The sequence below is a fragment of the Arachis hypogaea genome, chromosome 15 (assembly GCF_003086295.3).
Source record: "Arachis hypogaea cultivar Tifrunner chromosome 15, arahy.Tifrunner.gnm2.J5K5, whole genome shotgun sequence".
Classification (NCBI taxonomy): Eukaryota; Viridiplantae; Streptophyta; class Magnoliopsida; order Fabales; family Fabaceae; genus Arachis; species Arachis hypogaea.
The window spans coordinates 155,709,966-155,730,065 of record NC_092050.1 but is presented as its reverse complement, the minus strand read 5'-3'; the positions used below and the strand labels follow the sequence as shown (position 1 = coordinate 155,730,065).

The window sequence follows — 20,100 nt, the reverse complement described above, 5'->3', positions numbered from 1 at the left end:
TTATTGAAAAGTGAAAACTTCTCTAAATATTTAGTTATTTACTTATTGACTGTGGCAAATGTAAAACCATATCTCACTATAGCATGTTTCCAAGAAACTAACTGCAAATGTAGCTAGAACCGCAAAGCAAAAATAGCAGAGTCAAAGATATTCTAATATCTTAAATAAGACAAATTACTCTATTTCCTTATCAAGCAATATCTGGTCATAAAATGAGCACATGCTACTATAAATATGTATCACTAGGCCCTTGATAATGCTAGACAATCGCAGCTGTCCTTCATCAAACAGTTCCAACTCAATTATTGTCACCAACTTGTTGATCAAAGACAATTGACATTAACCCACCAAAACTTTCGGCTCTACAGATTAATGCTTGGCACACAACACAACACAACTTAGTTATCAACGGCTTTTGCAAACGCAGAATCTCAATTTGATAACAAAGAAAAACATCGAGCCACACTTCACAGAAGGCATAAAAAAGTAACTACTGCATTGCTCCATAAAACAACATATTTACTAATTTCTATCAACTGAATTTCTCACAAATAAGATCAAATAACATTGACATTTACTAACAGATAGAAAATACCATACTAATCTACAGAATAGTAACTAATAAGATTTCATGATTTATCAACAAAGATAAAAGCTAAGGGTTAATAGTCAAAATAGTTGCTGAAATGATCATACGCCTCAAATTGGTCATGAAAGATACATCCGGGAGTTAGATTGATATATAAATCATTTTGTAACACATTATAATCTAACGCACAGAAATGGACCAATTTAAATCCATATTATATCTTTAAATAACCAAATTGACACATGTGATCTTGAAGTGATTATCTTGACCATTAACCTTAAAAACTAAATTCATATCTGTATTATAACAATGATCATTATTCAGAATTGGAGATTTCCTTGGTGATGAAATCCTTGACTTGTGAGATCAATTGGGAAGATTCAGGCACATTAGGGAACAAATAAAAGGCATGGAACATAGTTGGATACTCAATTAGCTGAGCCACTTTACCTGATTTCCTTAACCACTCATAATATCTTCTTTGCCAATCCTGTAACGGGTCAAACCCGCTCACAAACACAAGGGTATTTGGGTAATTCAGACCCGATATGTCCAATGCATTTGGACCCGACACGTTCGCAGACCCGTGGTTCCGATCCGACCCGTTTGGTAAGAACACCTTCCACAGCCAATCGGTCCTCGCCACTGAAACAAGCGGGGCGTTGTTCCCGAGCCGGATCTCTGCCTCGGTCCGCTCCTCGCCGCCGAAGAACGGTTGGATCGATACCAACCCGAGGACCCGGACTTTCTGAAGCTCCGACTGTGCGATCCGAATTGCCACGTGGTGTGCGAGATTGGCGCCGGCACTGTCGCCGGCGAGGAAGCATTTTGCCAAATCAGCATTTTTCGGCAGGACAGAGGGATTCTCTTCGAGGAATTTCACGGCAGCGAATCCGTCATCGTACTGGCAGGGGTAGCGGTGCTCCGGCGTTGGGCGGTAGTTCACGGAGACAACGATGGCGTTGAGTCTCCGGCACAATCTCCGGCAGACTGCGTTGTAGCCGAAGGAGGCCGGGGAAAGAAACGCGAATCCGCCTCCGTGGAAGAAGATGAGGACGGGGAGTGTAGCGCCTGCGACGGGGGTTGAGGGAGTGAAGAGTCGGAACCAGACGTCTTTTGCGGCGTCGACTGTGACGTCTTCGGAAGTAACGCCGTTACTTGGGAGGGGACTGGGTTTGGTCTTGTGGTCGAGGAATTTGAGGAGACGGCGGTTGATTGTACCGTCAGAGCGGCATGCGACGTCGTTTACAGCTGCGAACAAAGAGATGGAAAATCGCATGTGCCATGCAAGTGATAGTTTTGGGGTTTCGGAGTTGCCTTCAGCTGCCATTCTGTGTATTATTTTCTGATTTCTTTTGACGAGACGTTACTTTAGTTCTTTACACAGAGTCCTAAAGAGAGTAAAAGACGGTGAAAAGAAAATCAACATTTATAGTTGGATTTAACCACCTAACCAAGCTTCCTTTTTCGTCTACATTACTGGAAGTAGTTGAGACTGTGTGTGTGTGTAAATCATAGAGATTACGTGGAAGAAAATTGGTTCCTTTTTGGCTTTTTCTAACCCCTTTTCTTTTTTTGAAAAAAATATCAAATGTTTTTTCTTTTACTATTTATTATTATTAATATTATTATTATTAATATTTATTATTATTGATTATTGAGTTGTAATTAATTTTTAATTCAGTTTTTAGTAATTAAAATTTGAATGATTGAAATTATTAAATGTTAAATATTTTACATCTAATTAATTTTATTTTTGTTATTAAAATTAAAAAAGAATGAGTTGTTAATCAATTCTGAATTCAAATTTAAATTTGAGTATGAAAATTAAAAAAAAATAAATTTTAATCATAATTCATTTTAAGATAAAATATTATTTTGTACATCATATTATAGGATAATGTGGTTATTTGTTATTTTTCAATGACAAATATTGTTAGATAAAATAATGTAAAAAATTGAAAGAAGATATATTTACCAATTTAGAGATACTAATTTATTTTCTAATAGAACAAATGTTATATTGAATAACAAAATTTATTATTGATTTCCCTTCACATTAATTAATACTCAATGATGGTATTCCAGTAATGTTATCAAGAAATATTAATCAATTTAATAGTTTTTGTAATGATTGTAAGTCTATAAGTTTGGAAACTTAAAAATTATGTCATAAAATGTGAAGATTTTAGACGTAACAATATTGATTATATTATTTTTACTTCAAAAATGAATACAATACTAATAAATAAAATTGTCCTCGGTAAATTTAAAAAAAGACAAATTTTTATAAGTATTACTATAAATGAGAAATCGTGCTACATTGAAGACAAATATTTTTTTTACGGTATTTGTTAACTCACCGCGTATTAATCCTCTATTTGTTACAGGTCTACCGTTAGTTAATAGATTGCTATACACAAAGCGAAATTCAAACTCCTAATACGTATGTAAACAAACTAGTGAGAAGATCACTCAACTAATCTAAATTAGTTAAGATAAATACTTTTTTTTTAAATATTTTTAAGTTATAAAATATTTATTATAATAATTATTATATATACTTTTTGTTTAATTTTTAATAAAAATTTTATATAATTTTATGTATTATCCTATGAAAACACAGAAACATAGACTAGTTTCTATTTTAAATCCATATTTTTATTGTTTTTCTATCTCTATATATTTACATATTTAAAATACCATTCAAATAGAACTTGGTTAATTGTTGCATTGTTAATGTTACATGACTCAATCATAATAATTCAACAGATTATTTGGAGTTGGAGACTTCCTTGGTGATGAAATCCTTAACTTGTGAGATCAACTGAAAGGCCTCGGGCAAATTAGGGAACAAGTAAAATGCATGGAACATGCTTGGATACTCAATTAACTGAGCCTCTTTTCCTGATTTCTTTAACCAATCGAAGTACCTTCTTTGCCAATCTTGTAACGGGTCAAACCCGCCCACAAACACAAGGGTACTCGGGTAATTCAAACCCGAAATATCCATGGCATTGGGACCCGACACATTGACCGCCTCGTGGTCTCGATTCGACCCATCCGGCAAGAAAACCTTCCATAGCCAATCGGTCCTTGGCATAGACACCAACGGTGCACCATCCCCAAGCCGAATTTCTGCCTCGGTTCGCTCCTCGCCACCGAAGAATGGTTGTATTGATACTAACCCGATTACCCGGATTTTTTGGAGCTCCGACCGTGCAACCCGAACTGCCACGTGATGTGCCAAATTGGCACCCGCGCTGTCACCAGCCACAAAACATTTTGATACGTCAGCATTTTCCGGCAAGACTGAGGGGTTCTCGTCTAGGAATTTCACGACGGCGAATCCGTCGTCGTATTGGCTGGGGTAGCGGTTCTCCGGCGTTAGGCGGTAATTGATGGAAACAACAATGACATTGAGTTGCCTAACGAATCTACGGCAAACTGCGTCGTAACTGAAAGAGGATGGGGCGAAGAACGCGAATCCGCCGCCGTGGAAGAAGACGAGGACAGGGAGGGTGGCGTCGCCGTCAACAGTAGTAGCCGAGGGACTGTAAAGGCGAAACCAAACGGTTTTTGTAACGTCAACGGTGACGTCTTTGGAGATGACACCTTTAATGGGAGTGGCATTGGGTTTGGTCTTACGGTCGATAATTTTGGTGAAACGGCGGTTAACGGTTCCGTCTTGGCGGCATGCAATGTCGTTTAGAGCAGCGAACAAAGAAAGGGAGAACCGTGTATGCCAAGCAAGGGATAGTTTTGGTAATTGAGAATCACCTTCTGTTGTCATATTTTGAGTTATGTATCTATGTTTGTTGAAAGTGAATGAAAAGTGATTGAGATAATCATAAAACGATGATAAAATAGAATAGACGTTAAATTTAGATATAGTGAAGATTTCTTTATATAGTTTTGCTATGATTAGTTTATATAAACAAATGTGGAGGAGATGATCGGTAAATTGTGATATACAAGACTTGTGTTGGGTTTACGCTGAGATTATGTGTTAGAAGAATTGTAAAGGTGAGGCTTTAATTTCTTTCATTTTCCATGAAGTAAACACTCTTATTCATAGAGTAAATTTGATCAGTAGTTTTGAATAAATAATATAAGAGGTAAAGAAAAAAGGGATAAAAAAAATGGGGAGTGCTAGGGGAACAATGAAAATTTTGAACAACATGAACAATCACCAATCAAATGAAAATATACAACATCTTAATTTAATGCTACTGATTAAATTTACTCTTTTAACTCTATTAATTCACATTATTTACACATTGTTCAAAAATCTTGTTTGTTACCTATACTTTTCCAAAAAAAATTAAAAAGTCTAACATTTTGTGTTTAATTTTGGAAAAGTTTAAAATTAAAAATTTGGTTTATATGAAGAAGACGCTATATCTCTTTTCGTAGGGCATGATTTTCAAAATTATCCTTTATCTTTATATTTTTGTAAAAAAATTTTCCATTGAAATAAGAGTAACAGATTCACTCTCTATATTTCGAAGGAAAAGTCTAGAGCCAGCAACTTTTGTGTTTTGTGGTTAGTACTTAACCATAAAAAAAAAAGTGAGTGATCTCTTATTATTAGATGTAATTTCACACTATTAAAAAGATTATTGATGATTACAAAACACAAAAATTGCTAGTCTCCTAACACTCCTCATTTTAAAAAGTAAATGTTAAATATTTTTCAATTTTTAAGGTTTGAACCCAAAAACTTTTAGTCATTTTAACTATTTTAATTAATTCCATTTGTGTTATTAGTATACATGCTTAAAAAATAAAATGATGGACTAATCATATACTAGTATATATAATATAGATGAAAAGGAGTTAATAAGGTCCGAGAGATCCAAATTTGTTGAAAAAAGAGATTATTATTTTTTAATAAATTATCATTTTTAACTATAAAAATATAACTAAGTCAATATGTAAAAATTGTTCATGTTCGATAAAACTATGTAACATGAATAATTTGTTAGATAATTTTATCGAATTAATCTATTAGAATATTGAATTAGATTGTCTCGTTTGACATTTGAAAAAGATTAGAATGGTAATTTATTCATTGTTTTTCGTACATGCAAATAAAGGAATGATGTGGTTGAGACTAGGGGACAACGCCACCCACACAATGTGTTGATAGGGCAGGTGGGGTTAGGTTTTGACCTTTGGCTGATTTGTGCATTGATTACCACATATTATGTTAATTGCCCATGCTCCGGATTGTACCTTGTTTAAGTGTTTAAAGACTCAGAGTTCAAACTTGATTATCGTCAATTAAAATATATAAAAAAATCAAAACTAATATTTAAGTATTATCTAGTATTAATTTTATATTTATTAAATTTTGCATCATCACGTGATTCACTGATAATAATTCATCTACAAACTTACAGACTTTAATTTTAATCCTAGTCTTAATTTTAATACCATATGACAGGTATCAAGTATTGTCTCTAGTAGAGAAAACTAATAAACTTTAAGCATATTGTGAAGAAAGTCAACTTAATAATGATACTAATGATTCTTTGGAATTAGACACCCTATTGGCGATGAAATCTTTGACTTGTGAGATCAATTGAGAAGATTCAGGCAAATTAGGGAATACATAAAAGGCATGGAACATAGTTGGATACTCAATTAGCTGAGCCACTTTACCTGATTTCCTTAACCACTCATAGTATCTTCTTTGCCAATCCTTTAACGGATCAAACCCGCCCACAAACACAAGGGTATTTGGGTAATTAAGCCCTGAAATATCCAAAGAATTTGGACCCGATACGTTACATGACCCGTGGTCCGACCCGTTTGGTAAGAACACCTTCCACATCCAATCAATCCTTGCCACCGACACCAGCAGCACCCGATCGTGTTGGATCTCCGCTTTGGTCCGCTCCTCGCCTCCGAAGAACGGCTGGATCGAGAGCAAACCGAGGACCTAGACTTTTCGGAGTAACGACTGCGTAATCCGAATTGCCACGTGGTGCGCCAAATTGGCGCCAGCACTATCGCCGGCGAGGAAGCATTTTGCCAAGTCAGCATTTTCCGGCAGCACCGAGGGATTCTCTTCGAGGAATTTCATCGCGGCGAATCCGTCGTCGTACTGGCAAGGGTAACGGTGCTCCGGCGTAAGGCGGTAGTTGACAGAGATAACGATAGCATTGAGTTGATGGCAAAATCTTCGGCAGAGTGCGACATAAACGACGGAAGCTAGGGAGAGGAATGCAAATCCGCCACCATGGAAGTAGATGACAACGGGGAGGGTGACACCGTGAGCGGTGGTAGAGTGTTAGGATTTGGTTGAATTAGTCCCACATTGCTTAGGATAGCAAATGGAGTGGGTAGCTTAGGCTATAAATATGAGGCTAAATTCTCTATATTTTTTGCACCAGTCGGAAACACTTAAAGCTTGTATCTGACTTTTCTTTTTCTCTATACTCTTTAATTAGAGAGTGTTATGAGGTGTAGTTAAATATTTTCTTTGAGAGTGTGGGTGTACTGGGGTGCCGGTATTAGAGAGAAAGAAGTCTATATGTTGTAACAATTTTCACATAGTGATATTCTTTGGTTGTCATTTGACAACGGCCGTGGTTTTTTTTTCTCCAGTAATTGGAGTTTTCCACGTTAAATTCTTGTGTTGTGATTGTGTCTATTTTATTTCTCTGTGAAAGGTATTTTCTCAAAGGAGAATAGTGTATTATTCCCAACATGTGGTATCAGAGCCTGGTTCGGTGGGATTTATTCTTAGTATGCTCTGTGATTGCAGCCTAGTCTGACCTTCTACATCAGAAAAGAATTTTGTCCTGTGGCTTGAGGTTGATCTTTGGTTGCTGTTGTTGTTGCTGGAAGGCAGTGTGACACTGTGAGAGTGCAGTTTGGAAATGTTCTGGCTAAGGAAAGACTTGGTATTTAAGTGTGTCCATTGTGACCCACCTCTCTTTCATAGAGACCCTTCCTAGTGCACGGTCTACAGTTGAGTTATACTATTCCAGTATACGGTTGCAACAATGTCAGGATATTCAAGTGCTGTGAAGCTTGAAATAGAGAAATTTGATGGAAGAATTAATTTTGGCTTGTGGCAAATACAAGTCAAAGATGTGTTGATACAATCAGGTTTGTACAAGGCGTTGAAGGAGAAGATCTTTGGTATGGAAGATGATGTTCTCTAGAAGATAAGAAGTATCCTCATGGTATTGCCGCACTGCTATGGATAAGGATAAGTTGTGGCAATCGGGTCCACAATTGCACACGGGCATTGGTTGGCGTTGAGATGCAAGGTGTGTGGCGGAGTTATGTCGATGGCTGAAGAACTTCCAGGAAAAGCCAATTTGGAAGTTGCACCATGAATTTTCAGCAAGGTTTCGATCTGTACCAAGGCGAAATGCTTGGAGTGGTCTAATTCCAAGTGAGTATACTTTCATGGTGGAGTATGATAGTTCTCTGAACTATGATTGTCGGTATAGACAATGACAGCAAAGAATTGTCGGTGTTAACTATGGAAGCTGAAGATGTGTGACTATTTCAATCAAGGTGGAGATTGTTAGGATTTGGTTGAATTAGTCCCACATTGCTTAAGATAGCAAATGGAGTGGGTGGCCTAGGCTATAAATATGAGACTAAGTTCTCCATATTTTTTGCACCGGTCGAAAACACTTAAAACTTGTATCTGACTTTTCTTTTCCTCTATACTCTTTGATTAGAAAGTGTTGTGAGGTTTTTTTTTCTCCAGTAATTGAGGTTTTTCACGTTAAATTTTTGTGTTGTGATTGTATCTATTTTATTTATCTGTGAAAGGTATTTTCTCAAAAAAAAATTGTGTATTATTCCCAACATAGAGGAGGGGGTGAATAGGCGGAACCAAACGTCTTTTGCTGCGTCAACGATGACGTCTTTGGAGGTGACCCCGTTAACGGGGTTGGCATTGGGTTTGGTCTTGCGGTCGAAGAGGTTGTAGAAACGGCGGTTGACGGAGCCGTTAGGGCGGCATGCAAAGTCATTTATAATAGTCAAGAAAGAAATATAAAGTTGCGTAGACCAAGATAGACTTAATTTTGGGGCTTCGGCATAGGAATCACTTCTTTCTTCCATTTTGTTTTGTGTGTGTGTTTTTAAGTGAGTGGAAGGAATTCATAAAAAGATTGGGAGCAATTAATTCAAGTTCCTTTTATTTTGGTAGTACACTACTAGTATTGAGGATGCACATTCAAATTGTTTTTTATTAGGTAGAAACTCAGTTAACTTGATGTGAAATTTATAATTAAAAATTATTAAATAAAAATTTAGTTAAATCAATTAAATTATTTAATTATTCTTAATTATTAATTTTACTTAAAAATAACTATATCTGAATTTTTAGCTTTTTATTAATAAAACTTCAGTTTGTAGGTTGAAGATATAAATGAGGAGGGGAAGGCGGTAGGTGAATCTACAAGAGATTATGATTGTTTTAGCGCCAATTCAATGGCGTATATTACTTTATACAGCTATGTTATAAGAAGTGTTGTTCCTCTTTCTTCCTGCATGCGACAAATAATAAATGATTATACTATAAGCTTTGTTTGGTTAGTATCTTTAATATATATATATATATATATATATATAAAGAATTAAAAATATATAAATTTTATAATATATTTAATAATAAACAAAGTAGTTAAAATCGCAACTCTACTTGTAGAATCGCACGATTCTACAATTTTGTTTCTCCCTCCCGTCTTATTTATGCTTTTCGTCTTCTAGGAAGCAGCTCCATTCTGAATCGCCGAAGAAACACGTTCAAACGCTGGAATCGCGAGTTTCTAGCAAGGTTGCGTTTTAGTTTCAAGAAAACTGTAGAAGCAGTTTTTTTTTGCCCAAATTGCAACCAATTCAAACCCTAAAGCCCAATCTGAAGTGAAAAAGGTAAATGTCCCTACAAATTCTTCTTGAACTGTTTATCCTAGCAATTTTTCCTCAATCTATGACTGTCTTTTTCAGTTTTTACCTCATTTAATCTATTACTTTCCCTCCCTCTAAGCTCTGAACTCCCTCTGAATTATGAAATCACCAAATCGGAGAAGAAAAGTTGTGTTACCGTGACCCGTAAGGCTTGTCGCGACGACGCCTGAGAGTGTATCTCTGTCTTTCTGGCTCTCCCTAACTGCAACTGTGACTGCATTAGAATGTTGCTGATTTAGTGTTGCATTAGAATGCTCTGTGTCATTGACTACCGGTGTTCATGGTTGGTTGTTGCCGTCTACTGCGCTCTTTGTCTATCCTGTTTAGTGATTTTAGGTAAGTTTTAAATTTGGTTTGCCTTCCCTGTTCAGTGATTGTTTATTTTAGTGATTTGTGTTCACAAATCACAACAAAGCTGTTCTTCACTTCTGAAAACTTGAATTGTTAATTTATTATTATGGCATTGGACATAGTTTTTCAAAAATTAAATACTTATGCTACAAAATGAACGGATACTCTATGAAGGATGATTGAAATATGGTGTAATGCACAAATAAAGGTAGCAGATTTTTTATGTCGTAATTAGTTATTCATTGCAGTAATTTAATTACTTTATTTATTACTTAATTTTATTTTATGTCGTCTAAATATGTGAGTTGTGAATTTGTGTTTTGATTTGTGATTGAACTTTGTTATGAGTTGTGACTTTTAACTTGTAAATTTGTGTTATCAGATTTTTTATAATTTATAATTTTATATTTTATGAGTCACATTTACGTTCCGTCTTACGATTCAACGACTTACGATTTTGAACTAACTTTTCGAGTTGAAGTAAAAACTACGACTTCACTACCAAGATAAAATTAAATATTAATTTTATTTTTTTAATATACTTTATTACTTTTACAACTATTATTATTTTTTATCATTATCACCACTAAAATTTTAACATCCACCTAAATTACTACCAAGAACTCAACAAAACATTTATATCAATAATTAACTCAACACATTTTTTAAAAAAATAAAACAAAATTGAACCAAATATAAACAAGAAAAAAAAAAAAAGAAAGAAATATGTTGATGGAGGTGGAGGGACCAAGTGGTGCGGCACAGAATTGGGAACATTTGTCAAACACTCAACACCTGATGGAATTTTATTGGCTTGCCGGCCGATGACTTCGTGGTCAGCTTCAGTTCCGGTATCGTCCTCGCTTAGAATTCTGATCTCGTTCCTCTTCTGTCGTTGATAACTGCAAAATTGTTCATCTCTGTCAATGGTCTTTCATTCTAATTAAGATCCATCGCACGCATGATCTCCACTATAGATTCAGTTCTCCAGTTTCACCTCCTTCTCTCTGTTTTAATTTATGTTTTTGAGTATTGGTTAATTTAAACTGCAAGTGCGAGAGTGTAATTATATCTAATAATTAAGGGAAATGTTATTTGTACACCAAAATCAGCCACTAAACTCAGCTACCAATATAGTTATGTATAAATACATGTGTAGTTTAATTTATTTTCAATATGTATTTATATTTCAGTGTATATTTTATACTGGTGACTAACTTTAATAACAGATTTTGATGTACACATAGCATAACTCATAATTAATATCCATATCTCAACAAATAAACACACTCTTAAACACTTTTTCAACATGCTGGAGGGCCAGTTAGGTATTTGCCTACTATTTTCTCAATTCTTTTTGGCATCACATTACATGTATCAATGCCCTATATATCTAGCTTGTAATTTTGTTTTATGAGCGCCTAATTCATTTAAGAATGTAGCTAATAAATGTGTCTAAAGTCTTAAAGTGGATCATGTAATTGGTCTTGCAAATCGAAATTGTATTTGAGATTCTAATTACACTAAAAATATTTTTGAGATTGACCAGGGTAACCTACTTTAATTTATTAGATGTTTTTTGCTAATGATAGTTTGATATGATATAATGACATTGATAAATAGATAATAATATTTTATGTTACGATATAATATAGACAATTTATAGAAATAAAATTATTGAAGAAACCTATACGTAAATACAATATTGACAAACTCCAAACGCAAATGCAACAAACGCAATTGTATGTAATTTGTTATACTCTGTAGCGGAACTCAATTGTACGTAATCCGCTACAAGCTGTCGCGGATTACGTTAAAAACTTCAATACTCATAAACCACTACACCATATAGCGGTTTATGGCCAAATTGTGTTTGTGCATAATCCGCTACACCCTATAGCGGATTATGAGTAGAGTGAGTAATTATATATACCGCGTGAGGCTGTAGCGAAAATCATTTGAAATAATTTAGAAAGAAAGTTAGAGAGAGAAAGTAGAGAGAAGAGAGAGAAAATTCTTGAGCATTGGAAGAATGGAGGATGAACGGTGGTTGTACCGGCTCGACGGCGTTGCTCACGTATTGATGAAAAGGTAAGTGTCTCTATTTTCTTTCAATATTTTAATAACTGTATATTTTATTCAATATTAAGGAAGTAATTTATTAATTAAAAAGATAGAGACTTAGTTTAACTTTTGGTTTGAAAATGAAAATTTGAAATTTAAACTTTGACATTTAACATTTAATAGTAAAGGTAGAGAAGTAGGATTTTAAGTTGTGGATGGTAAATTAGTAATTTTAAAACCTAAGTAGCTTAAGAATAGAAACATAAGCTATAGTTTGGTGATGTCATTGTTAGAAATTAAGCCAGTGTTCTTTATTTCTGAAAATGCAGCCAACCCGATGTGTGTATAGCGTCTGTAGGCAACAGAATATGTCGTTACATGATAGGATCATATCTTGGAGAGGGCTGGATTGTACCACCTGGCTAGGCTGAACGCGCATTGGTTCTAGTTGGATGAGCCTCTGGTCAGCGCATTTATCGAGAGGTGGCGGTCTGAGACCCACACTTTCCATATGCCATTCGCGAGTGGTGCTAGCTCGACGACACGATGCAGGAGGAGCATGTTGATGGTGATGACGGAGGCCAGGCAGATCATCACCTTCGTCGATCTAGTGCTAGACGACGTGTTGCTCGTGCTGGACGACCACCTCCCGTCCACCATGATGACGAGGCTGGATCGTCCCGTGGACACCCTACTGACACTCAGGTTGGTGGCACTGCGGAGGCTAGTATGGGTGGTACACCTTTTACTCACGTATCTAGCTCTCCGGTACTGCATGAGTGTAGCACGCAGATGTTAGCTGATCTTGCTACCACTACTTTCACCATGGATTTGGACGATCAGCTGGCTGGACCCCACTTCTATGCAGATTTTGCTGAGATCATACGGGGTGACGACGTTCATCAGTACCAGAGTTCGATTCTAGGCGGCCCGTCCGACCCTCCGGAGTATAGGCCACAGCCAGCGGATGTGCCGTCCTAGGTTCCTGAGACCCAGCTCCCGGTCAACCTGAATGAGCCCGCAGGCAGCCCGTACGACACTTGGTTCGACATGGGGGGACACCACCATCTGCATTTGGAGTTGGGCTACAGGAGGCTCCACCCGGAGATCGGCGAGCGGCCAGGGTTAGGCGTCCGACTCGATGTGGTACAGGCTCACACCTACTTGGTCCATTCGGGGGCGACCATGATGTTGATGGTGACTAGCAGTAGCGCCCATTGTCTTATTTCCGATCGTTATCCTTGTATGAATTATGACTTATTTATTTTCTGTTAGAGTTAACGACTTGTGACAGTTATATTTGTATGACTTATGTAGTTAACTTATTTTGTGTTATTGTTACTGTCTAATGGCTATTATTTTCGTACGACTTATTGCAAATGACGATTACATTTTGTATCAATTCGTGCATTTTGCATTATCAGTTGTTACTATTGCACATGTATATATAATCATCCACTTTACTCATAATGTAGCGGATTATGCACAAACACAATTTGGTCATAAACTGTTATAGGGTGTAGCGGTTTATGAGTATTGAAGTCCTCAACGTAATCCGCGACAGCCTGTAGTGGATTACGTGTAATTGGGTTCTGCTATAAGGTGTAGCGAATTACATACAATTACGTTTATTGCATTTGCATCTGAAGTTTGATAATATTATATTTGTGTAAAGATTTTTTTCAATCATTTTATTTCTGTAAATTGCCCGTATAATATCGTGGGTGGACTATATGTGTCAATAGTGATATGTTAATGCCGATGATAATGAAATATGTCACAGTCATATTATTTATGTGCCAATTTGATATCATATATTATCATGCAATTTGTTCACATTATCTAGCATGTTATCATTATAAGATCAAATTGATTATTAAATTTATATTAAGCAATTGATTTTAGTATTCGAAATTAAACAAATGCAAATTAAATTAATCCAAAGACCAATTATATAATTCTGTTAAAAAAATGAGTATTGTACATAATATCCTTATTTTTTAAATATTTTTATTGTAAAATAAACAATTTTCATCTCTTAATTAAAAAAAAATACTTTTTAGCATAATATTATCTCTTTATATAATTATATTGCAATTGCTGAATTGCTGCTCTGCTTTTCTTGGCCTGGGTAATGGCCTAATGGGCTTTGTGGTTAAGACAATGATGCTCCTACCACCAAGAAAAAAAAAAGGTAAAGATGCTCACGTTATAAAGTTTGCTAATTGTATTGAAATTTGAAACATTGTGTCTAAGGCAGCTGAGACTTAGCTCAACTGGTTAAAAATAATTGATTTTCAACAGGTAAAATCAGGTGAAGAATTTTAAGATATGCGTAAAGTTAGACTGAAAATTTTCTAAGAGTAGAATTAAGTTTTAAAAAAAAATTAAATTTATAAATAGAGTTGAAGTGGAGTCTAATTTCTACTCTACCTTAATTAACCACAGAGAGGGACAATTTCTTGTTGATAATTTCTGAATAATTTAATTTATGGATAATTTCTTGTTGATTTAGGCGTTTCTGGAAATGACATTGTATTTACATTTTATTGTGTTTTTTTTTAATCTTTATTTTAATGCATCGCAACGAACTGTATTTATTTCTTACTATATATTTTGCATCTATAAATACTAACCTAAGGCAGCATAATTGAGAGCCCAATCAACATTAATTAGTCATTTATCTACACTATCTTATTTAGAGCTATTATCTTATAAACATGATCTATAAAGTAGCGGTTGGTGGAGAGACAGAGATTAAAATAAATCTCAGTATTTTATTTGGTGTAAAATGAGAGATATAAATTGAAATACGAATGAAACTTTAATTTAATTTGCACAAAAGATAAAATTAGAATTAATTAATTGAAATAAGGGTATTTTAGATATAAAATGTTATTAAAATTTTAGTCTCCATCTCTAAAAAATTTAGTCTCTTGTGTTATCACTTTTTAGAGGTATTGAAATACTGAAATTTTGGAGACAAACAAAAATTTTAGTACCAATCTTTAAACCAACAAACATAATACTAAATCTCGATCTCTGCTGTCTCGGTACCTCAAAACAAACGCTACCTAAAATATATCACAATCTTGGAGCTTTGAGTTATCTGTTATTCGCTTCAAATACCAAATTTGTATTAACCATCTTCTATTTGCTTTACTTTTATGCTTCCCTTTTCCTTAGCTTGCATTATTAATTACATTAATTAAAATGCAAAAAAATCTAAGGAATCTTACACATGTTAAGTGGTACCACTAAACTACTAATTTAAGTTTGTTATTTTCTATGGCATAAAAGCAAAACCATGAAACTTTTCCAGATTATTTTCCTCTTTGTCTATCTATATCTCTTGTAGATGGTGGTACTTTTTTCCCCTCCTTTTAATAAATTAATTAATGAAATAAAGGCTAGCACAATAATGCTCGTAAAATATCACTTTCGTAGTTAATGAATTAATCTACTAAATTTTGCACTTCCAAGGCATTTTATTTTACACATTTGTCACTAACTTTTTCCTACATATAGAAAAAAGAGCATAAAATTAAATAAAAGTATAAAACTACTACTTGTGTATAAGGAAATGTATATCAATAAAACTAACATGCACTTCTCAACTGGTGCCATTTTTTTTCATATTTCCTTAATTAGTATCAATTTCGTTTTCTCTTTTTTAAAGTCAAGATTACTCTATTAAGAAAGATGGGACATATATATTGTATTATTGTGTAGTAGTTGTTCATCACAAACAACAGATGAATAAATTTCTTATTAGTTTCTTTATCTAATAATAAAATATAGAAGAAACCTTTTGTGGTACGACATATATAACTCAGATCAGATTTATATTTAATATATATATAATACAATAATTAATAGATGTATATAATATAATGAATATCAATTACTACACGTATGTGTGATGACTGATACTCCTAACTAGTATTAATATTTATGTGCAGCTAATCAAGATTTTCTTTACTGAAAAGTTAGATTAAGAAGTAACATACAAACATAGATAATTGTATGACGGATCAACCCAATGATCACGTATCTTAATTAAATATGAAAATTAAAGGAAGAACGGTATCAAAATATAATTAACCTGTTTCGTTTCATCTGTCCATCTGTTGATTAAGTATTGGGCCAAGTAATAAGTTATGTAAGTATTATTAATTAATTAATTTAAAGTATGTATTTTAATCGTGGGGCAAACTAACAGAAACAATATTATGTTGCTAAAGTAGGAGTAGTTAAGATTGGAAATCAAGGATGTAATAAAAAGTGACGAATATATATAACCCTAAATATTACAAGCCTTGTAATTAAAGAGTATAGATCAAACCTAAACTAAATAAATTAAAAGAACCTAACAATAGTATTTAGTTATTTACTAATAATCTGCAATAATCAGAATTTAGGAAGATTAGTGGTAGATATATAGTTGAATAAGGATATATAACTACCACTCATTTATTCATAAATAACAAAATAAATGTGTCTATATACATATAAATATTGTCATATATTATGCTGACAAAATTTCGGACACCATTTTAAGTATATGATATACTTTTTCAAATAACTAACTAGTTAGCTAACATGATTCAAAACATAAAATAAATTTGTCAACAAGAAGCTAGAAGCAAGAGAGTGTGTGTATATAAGCAAATGATATTGCATTGTGCATAGCATAGCATGTGAACCTTTTTGTGAAGATGCGTTATATATTAACTAAATCAAAATGTTCTCAATTCCAAAGCTTAGTCCTTATTATTATTCCTTCAGCAAATTCATTTTTTTATTAAAAAAAAATTATTTATTATAGAATAAAATATATTTTTTGTCCTAAAATTTTTTAAAAATTTAAAAAATGTTTTTAAGTTTTATTTTGTTTTAATTTTGTATCAAAAGTTTTTTATTTACATCAAATATACTTCCGACGGTTAATTTTTAAAAAAATTTAAGACCAATTTAACAACAATTTCATAAGAACAACCTTCAATATAAGCAAATCAAGCATAATTTTTATGCATTATTGTTAGATTGGTCTTAAATTTTTTTAAAATTTAGCCATCGATAGTATATTTAATGCACATAAAAAATTTTGAAACAAAACTAAAACAAAATAAAATTTAAAAATATTTTTAAAATTTTTACCAAACTTCAATAACAAAAAAATATACTTTACCCTTTATTATATATACAGTAGTAGCAATATGTAGTAGTAGTAATATATAGTAAAGTTATTGTAGTTTTTTAAAGTTTCTTAAAGTATGATGACAGACCTACCTGTGTAAAAGATATTTCAAATGTTGTAGTTTTTTAATTAAGAAGGATCCAGAAATTGAATTGTACTTTTTATGTGTGTCCTTTGCATATATAGGAACTTAATTAGCTTAACTCATTTTTTTCTGAAAATATTATTACTAACTTGTGTCATTATCCAAAGCTCACCTCTAGTCACCAAAAAAATGTAAAAAAAGTCACCAAAAAAAAAGCTCACCTCTAATCTCTAATGACTAATATCTCTTCTATATGACTTATATCGTTATTGACCAATTATATATTTTATTATTTTTTTCTTCCGAAAGTGTATTTCTCATATGTGTAGTAAATTAAAGTAATATTAATTTACCAACGAGTTATAACTCAAACTGCATAATCTTTTTATACTCACGTAAAGTTCGCGAATTTGAGTCATTTTATTTTTAGTAAAAAAAAGAAAAGTAATATCAATTTATAGTAAAGTGTTATAATTAAGCCAATAAAAAAGGAGTTTTAATTTATGCTTGGCCAATCTAAAAAATAACACTCTAGATTTTTTGTTTATATAATAATCATATTTTTATCATAAAACATCAAAATTTTACTTCACAAGCAATTAAGGAGCACCTGCTAAAAAAATTATTCCAATCAATAATCACAGGAATGGTAATGAAGTGAGCAAAGGATGGGTTGCAGTGAATTGCACCAATAATTGGAGGCAGTGCGATATAAATACGAATTTATTGGGTTCTACAATTAAACACATGGCACCTTCTTGCTGAAGCACGTACCCTTTGGTAGTTAAAATGTTAAATACAGTTCACTCTCTAATCTCTTTGGCTACGTTCGGAAATAAAAAAAATTTAGATTAATAGATAAAATTAAGAGACAAAGGTTAAATTAAAATTTTATATTATATTTAATAAAAAAAATATATAATTAAATTATATTTTAGTTTTTTGTTTGATTTTAAATAAAAATAAAAATAAATATTAATAATGACAAACTTAAAAAATTTTAGTAATGAAAGCAAAACTAATTTTTATTGAACATCGATATTTAATTATTTATATTATATATAATGAAATATGAAAATTAAAAAAAATTATTTGAACAACTTTTTTTTTAAACTATCATTTATTATATATAATTTATAAAAAGGATATTTTTTGGTTAGTTATTTTCTGAGATTAAATTATATATAAACAATTTGTCATAATAATAATTAATTCTGGTTTTATTATTCTTATACATTTTTAATAAATAAAAAAATAAACAAATAGATATGTTAATGTCTATTAATACATAACATTTAATTATTGTGTTGATTTATTAATGATTTTTTAGTATTATACTAAATAAAATTTAACAAAATAAATATTACTGTTTGTTAAATCAGTTTAATAGAATACAATATTTTTTTAAACATAAACTTCAAAAAATCTTTTAAAATTTATTATGTAGAAAAAATTAACATATCAATAGGGACAAATATAAGTATATAATTCTCATCATAGACAACACAACTAGTAAGAAAAAGATTGTTAATGAGTTATAACATGTCATACCATAAAATAATTTTATTGATGTGGAATAAAACGATTTTTTAGATGAGCAACTGTTATAAATGGGAGAGATGGTTGTGTGTGAATAGTGTGGTGCTAAAAAATAATTTTAAGTGTATTTTTTATTTAGTGTATGGTGCGCACTAAAAGGAAGAGAAGCTTGTCGTGTGGAAAGAGTAGAGCTTTTTATCTAAGCTTTGTCAAGTACCTTTTTGTTATTTGGGAGACTTTAACGAGGTTGTTCAAGTGGAAGAGAGGAAAGGATTACCACTTTGACAGTGACTACAGTTGAGTTTAAATCTTGGATTCAGGATATGGAGCTTTTGGACCTTGCACTTGCTGATCGTATATGTTCACATGGTTTAGGGGTCAGTCATATAGCTGCATTGATATAATTCTAGTTAGTTTGGAGTGGTTGGAAGGGTTTCCTAAAACAAGGCTTAGAGGAGGTTCGAGAGGTTTATCAGACCACTATCCATTGATTGTGGATATTATAAGATTGGGAGGGGGCCGAGACCTTTTTGGAGTTTGGATGCTTGGTTTACTCATGAGAGTTTTTTTAGGATGGTGAAGGAGGAGTGGAGAAATTTTGGCGACGTACAATTTATTGACAAGATAAAGGCTTTGACGGTCCCGCTGAGTAAATGGCATAAGGAGAATTTTAGGGACATTGATATGAAAATTATGAAGTTTGAAGTAGAGATAAAGAAAGTAGATGATATGGTTAGCAATGGGATTGTTAATGGAACTGTGGAAGCAAGAAGGAGGGCGCTGGTGAGCTCTTGTAAGAAATGGTATATCAGAAAAGAGTTACATTGGAAACAGATGTCGCGATCTAGGCATGCCAAGGAGATGGATAAGAACACCTACTATTTTCACAATCTAACCTCAACTCGGAGGAGAAACAATCGGATTGATCCCTTACTGATTCATGGAAGGATAGTGAGAAATCAAGCAAGGATTAAGGTTGCTATCAAAGACTTTTATAAGAATTTATATCATCAGAAGACCTTGCCGGCAATAGAATTCCGTGATGGGCTGGTTAACCGGAAAACTGAGGAGGAGGCAGCATAGTTGAAATGGATGCCGTCTAATGAGAAAATTAAGGATGCAGTTAAGCAGTTTGGGATTGTGAGTCAACTAAGGCACCAGGCAGTGATGGGTATAATATGAATTTTAGTCAGCTGTTTTACCTAGGGATGCGAATGTTACTTGGGTGGTTTTGGCGCAAAAATTTGTTGGAACTAAAGAAATCAAGGACCTTAGACCAATTAGTATGGTGGGTTGTTTTTATAAGGTTATATTAAAGATCCTAGT

At 33.1% G+C, this 20,100-nt stretch overlaps 3 protein-coding genes and 1 pseudogene across 3 annotated transcripts; 1 reads left to right on the top strand and 3 right to left on the bottom strand.

Moving 5' to 3' along the window:
* Window positions 1-498: 498 nt before the first annotated feature.
* LOC112751620 (probable carboxylesterase 18) lies at window positions 499-2,311 on the bottom strand. The gene has a single exon (XM_025800829.3). It carries the CDS (start codon window positions 1,917-1,919, stop codon window positions 906-908), a length of 1,014 nt encoding a protein of 337 aa, XP_025656614.1. The 5' UTR covers window positions 1,920-2,311; the 3' UTR covers window positions 499-905.
* Window positions 2,312-3,362: 1,051 nt separating this feature from the next.
* On the bottom strand, window positions 3,363-4,440 carry LOC112747271 (probable carboxylesterase 18). The gene has a single exon (XM_025795229.3). It carries the CDS (start codon window positions 4,380-4,382, stop codon window positions 3,363-3,365), a length of 1,020 nt encoding a protein of 339 aa, XP_025651014.1. The 5' UTR covers window positions 4,383-4,440.
* Window positions 4,441-6,084: 1,644 nt separating this feature from the next.
* On the bottom strand, window positions 6,085-8,737 carry LOC112749371 (probable carboxylesterase 18; annotated as a pseudogene).
* A 10,610-nt stretch (window positions 8,738-19,347) lies between these two features.
* Window positions 19,348-19,857, top strand: LOC140179450 (uncharacterized). The gene has a single exon (XM_072218344.1). The coding sequence runs from the start codon at window positions 19,348-19,350 to the stop codon at window positions 19,855-19,857; it is 510 nt and encodes a 169-aa protein (XP_072074445.1).
* The last annotated feature ends 243 nt before the right edge of the window (window positions 19,858-20,100 follow it).

Coding starts and splice junctions, on each gene's coding strand:
- LOC112751620 (XM_025800829.3), bottom strand. CDS start 1,919: ATGGCAGCTGAAGGCAACTCCGAAACCCCAAAACTATCACTTGCATGG.
- LOC112747271 (XM_025795229.3), bottom strand. CDS start 4,382: ATGACAACAGAAGGTGATTCTCAATTACCAAAACTATCCCTTGCTTGG.
- LOC140179450 (XM_072218344.1), top strand. CDS start 19,348: ATGGTGAAGGAGGAGTGGAGAAATTTTGGCGACGTACAATTTATTGAC.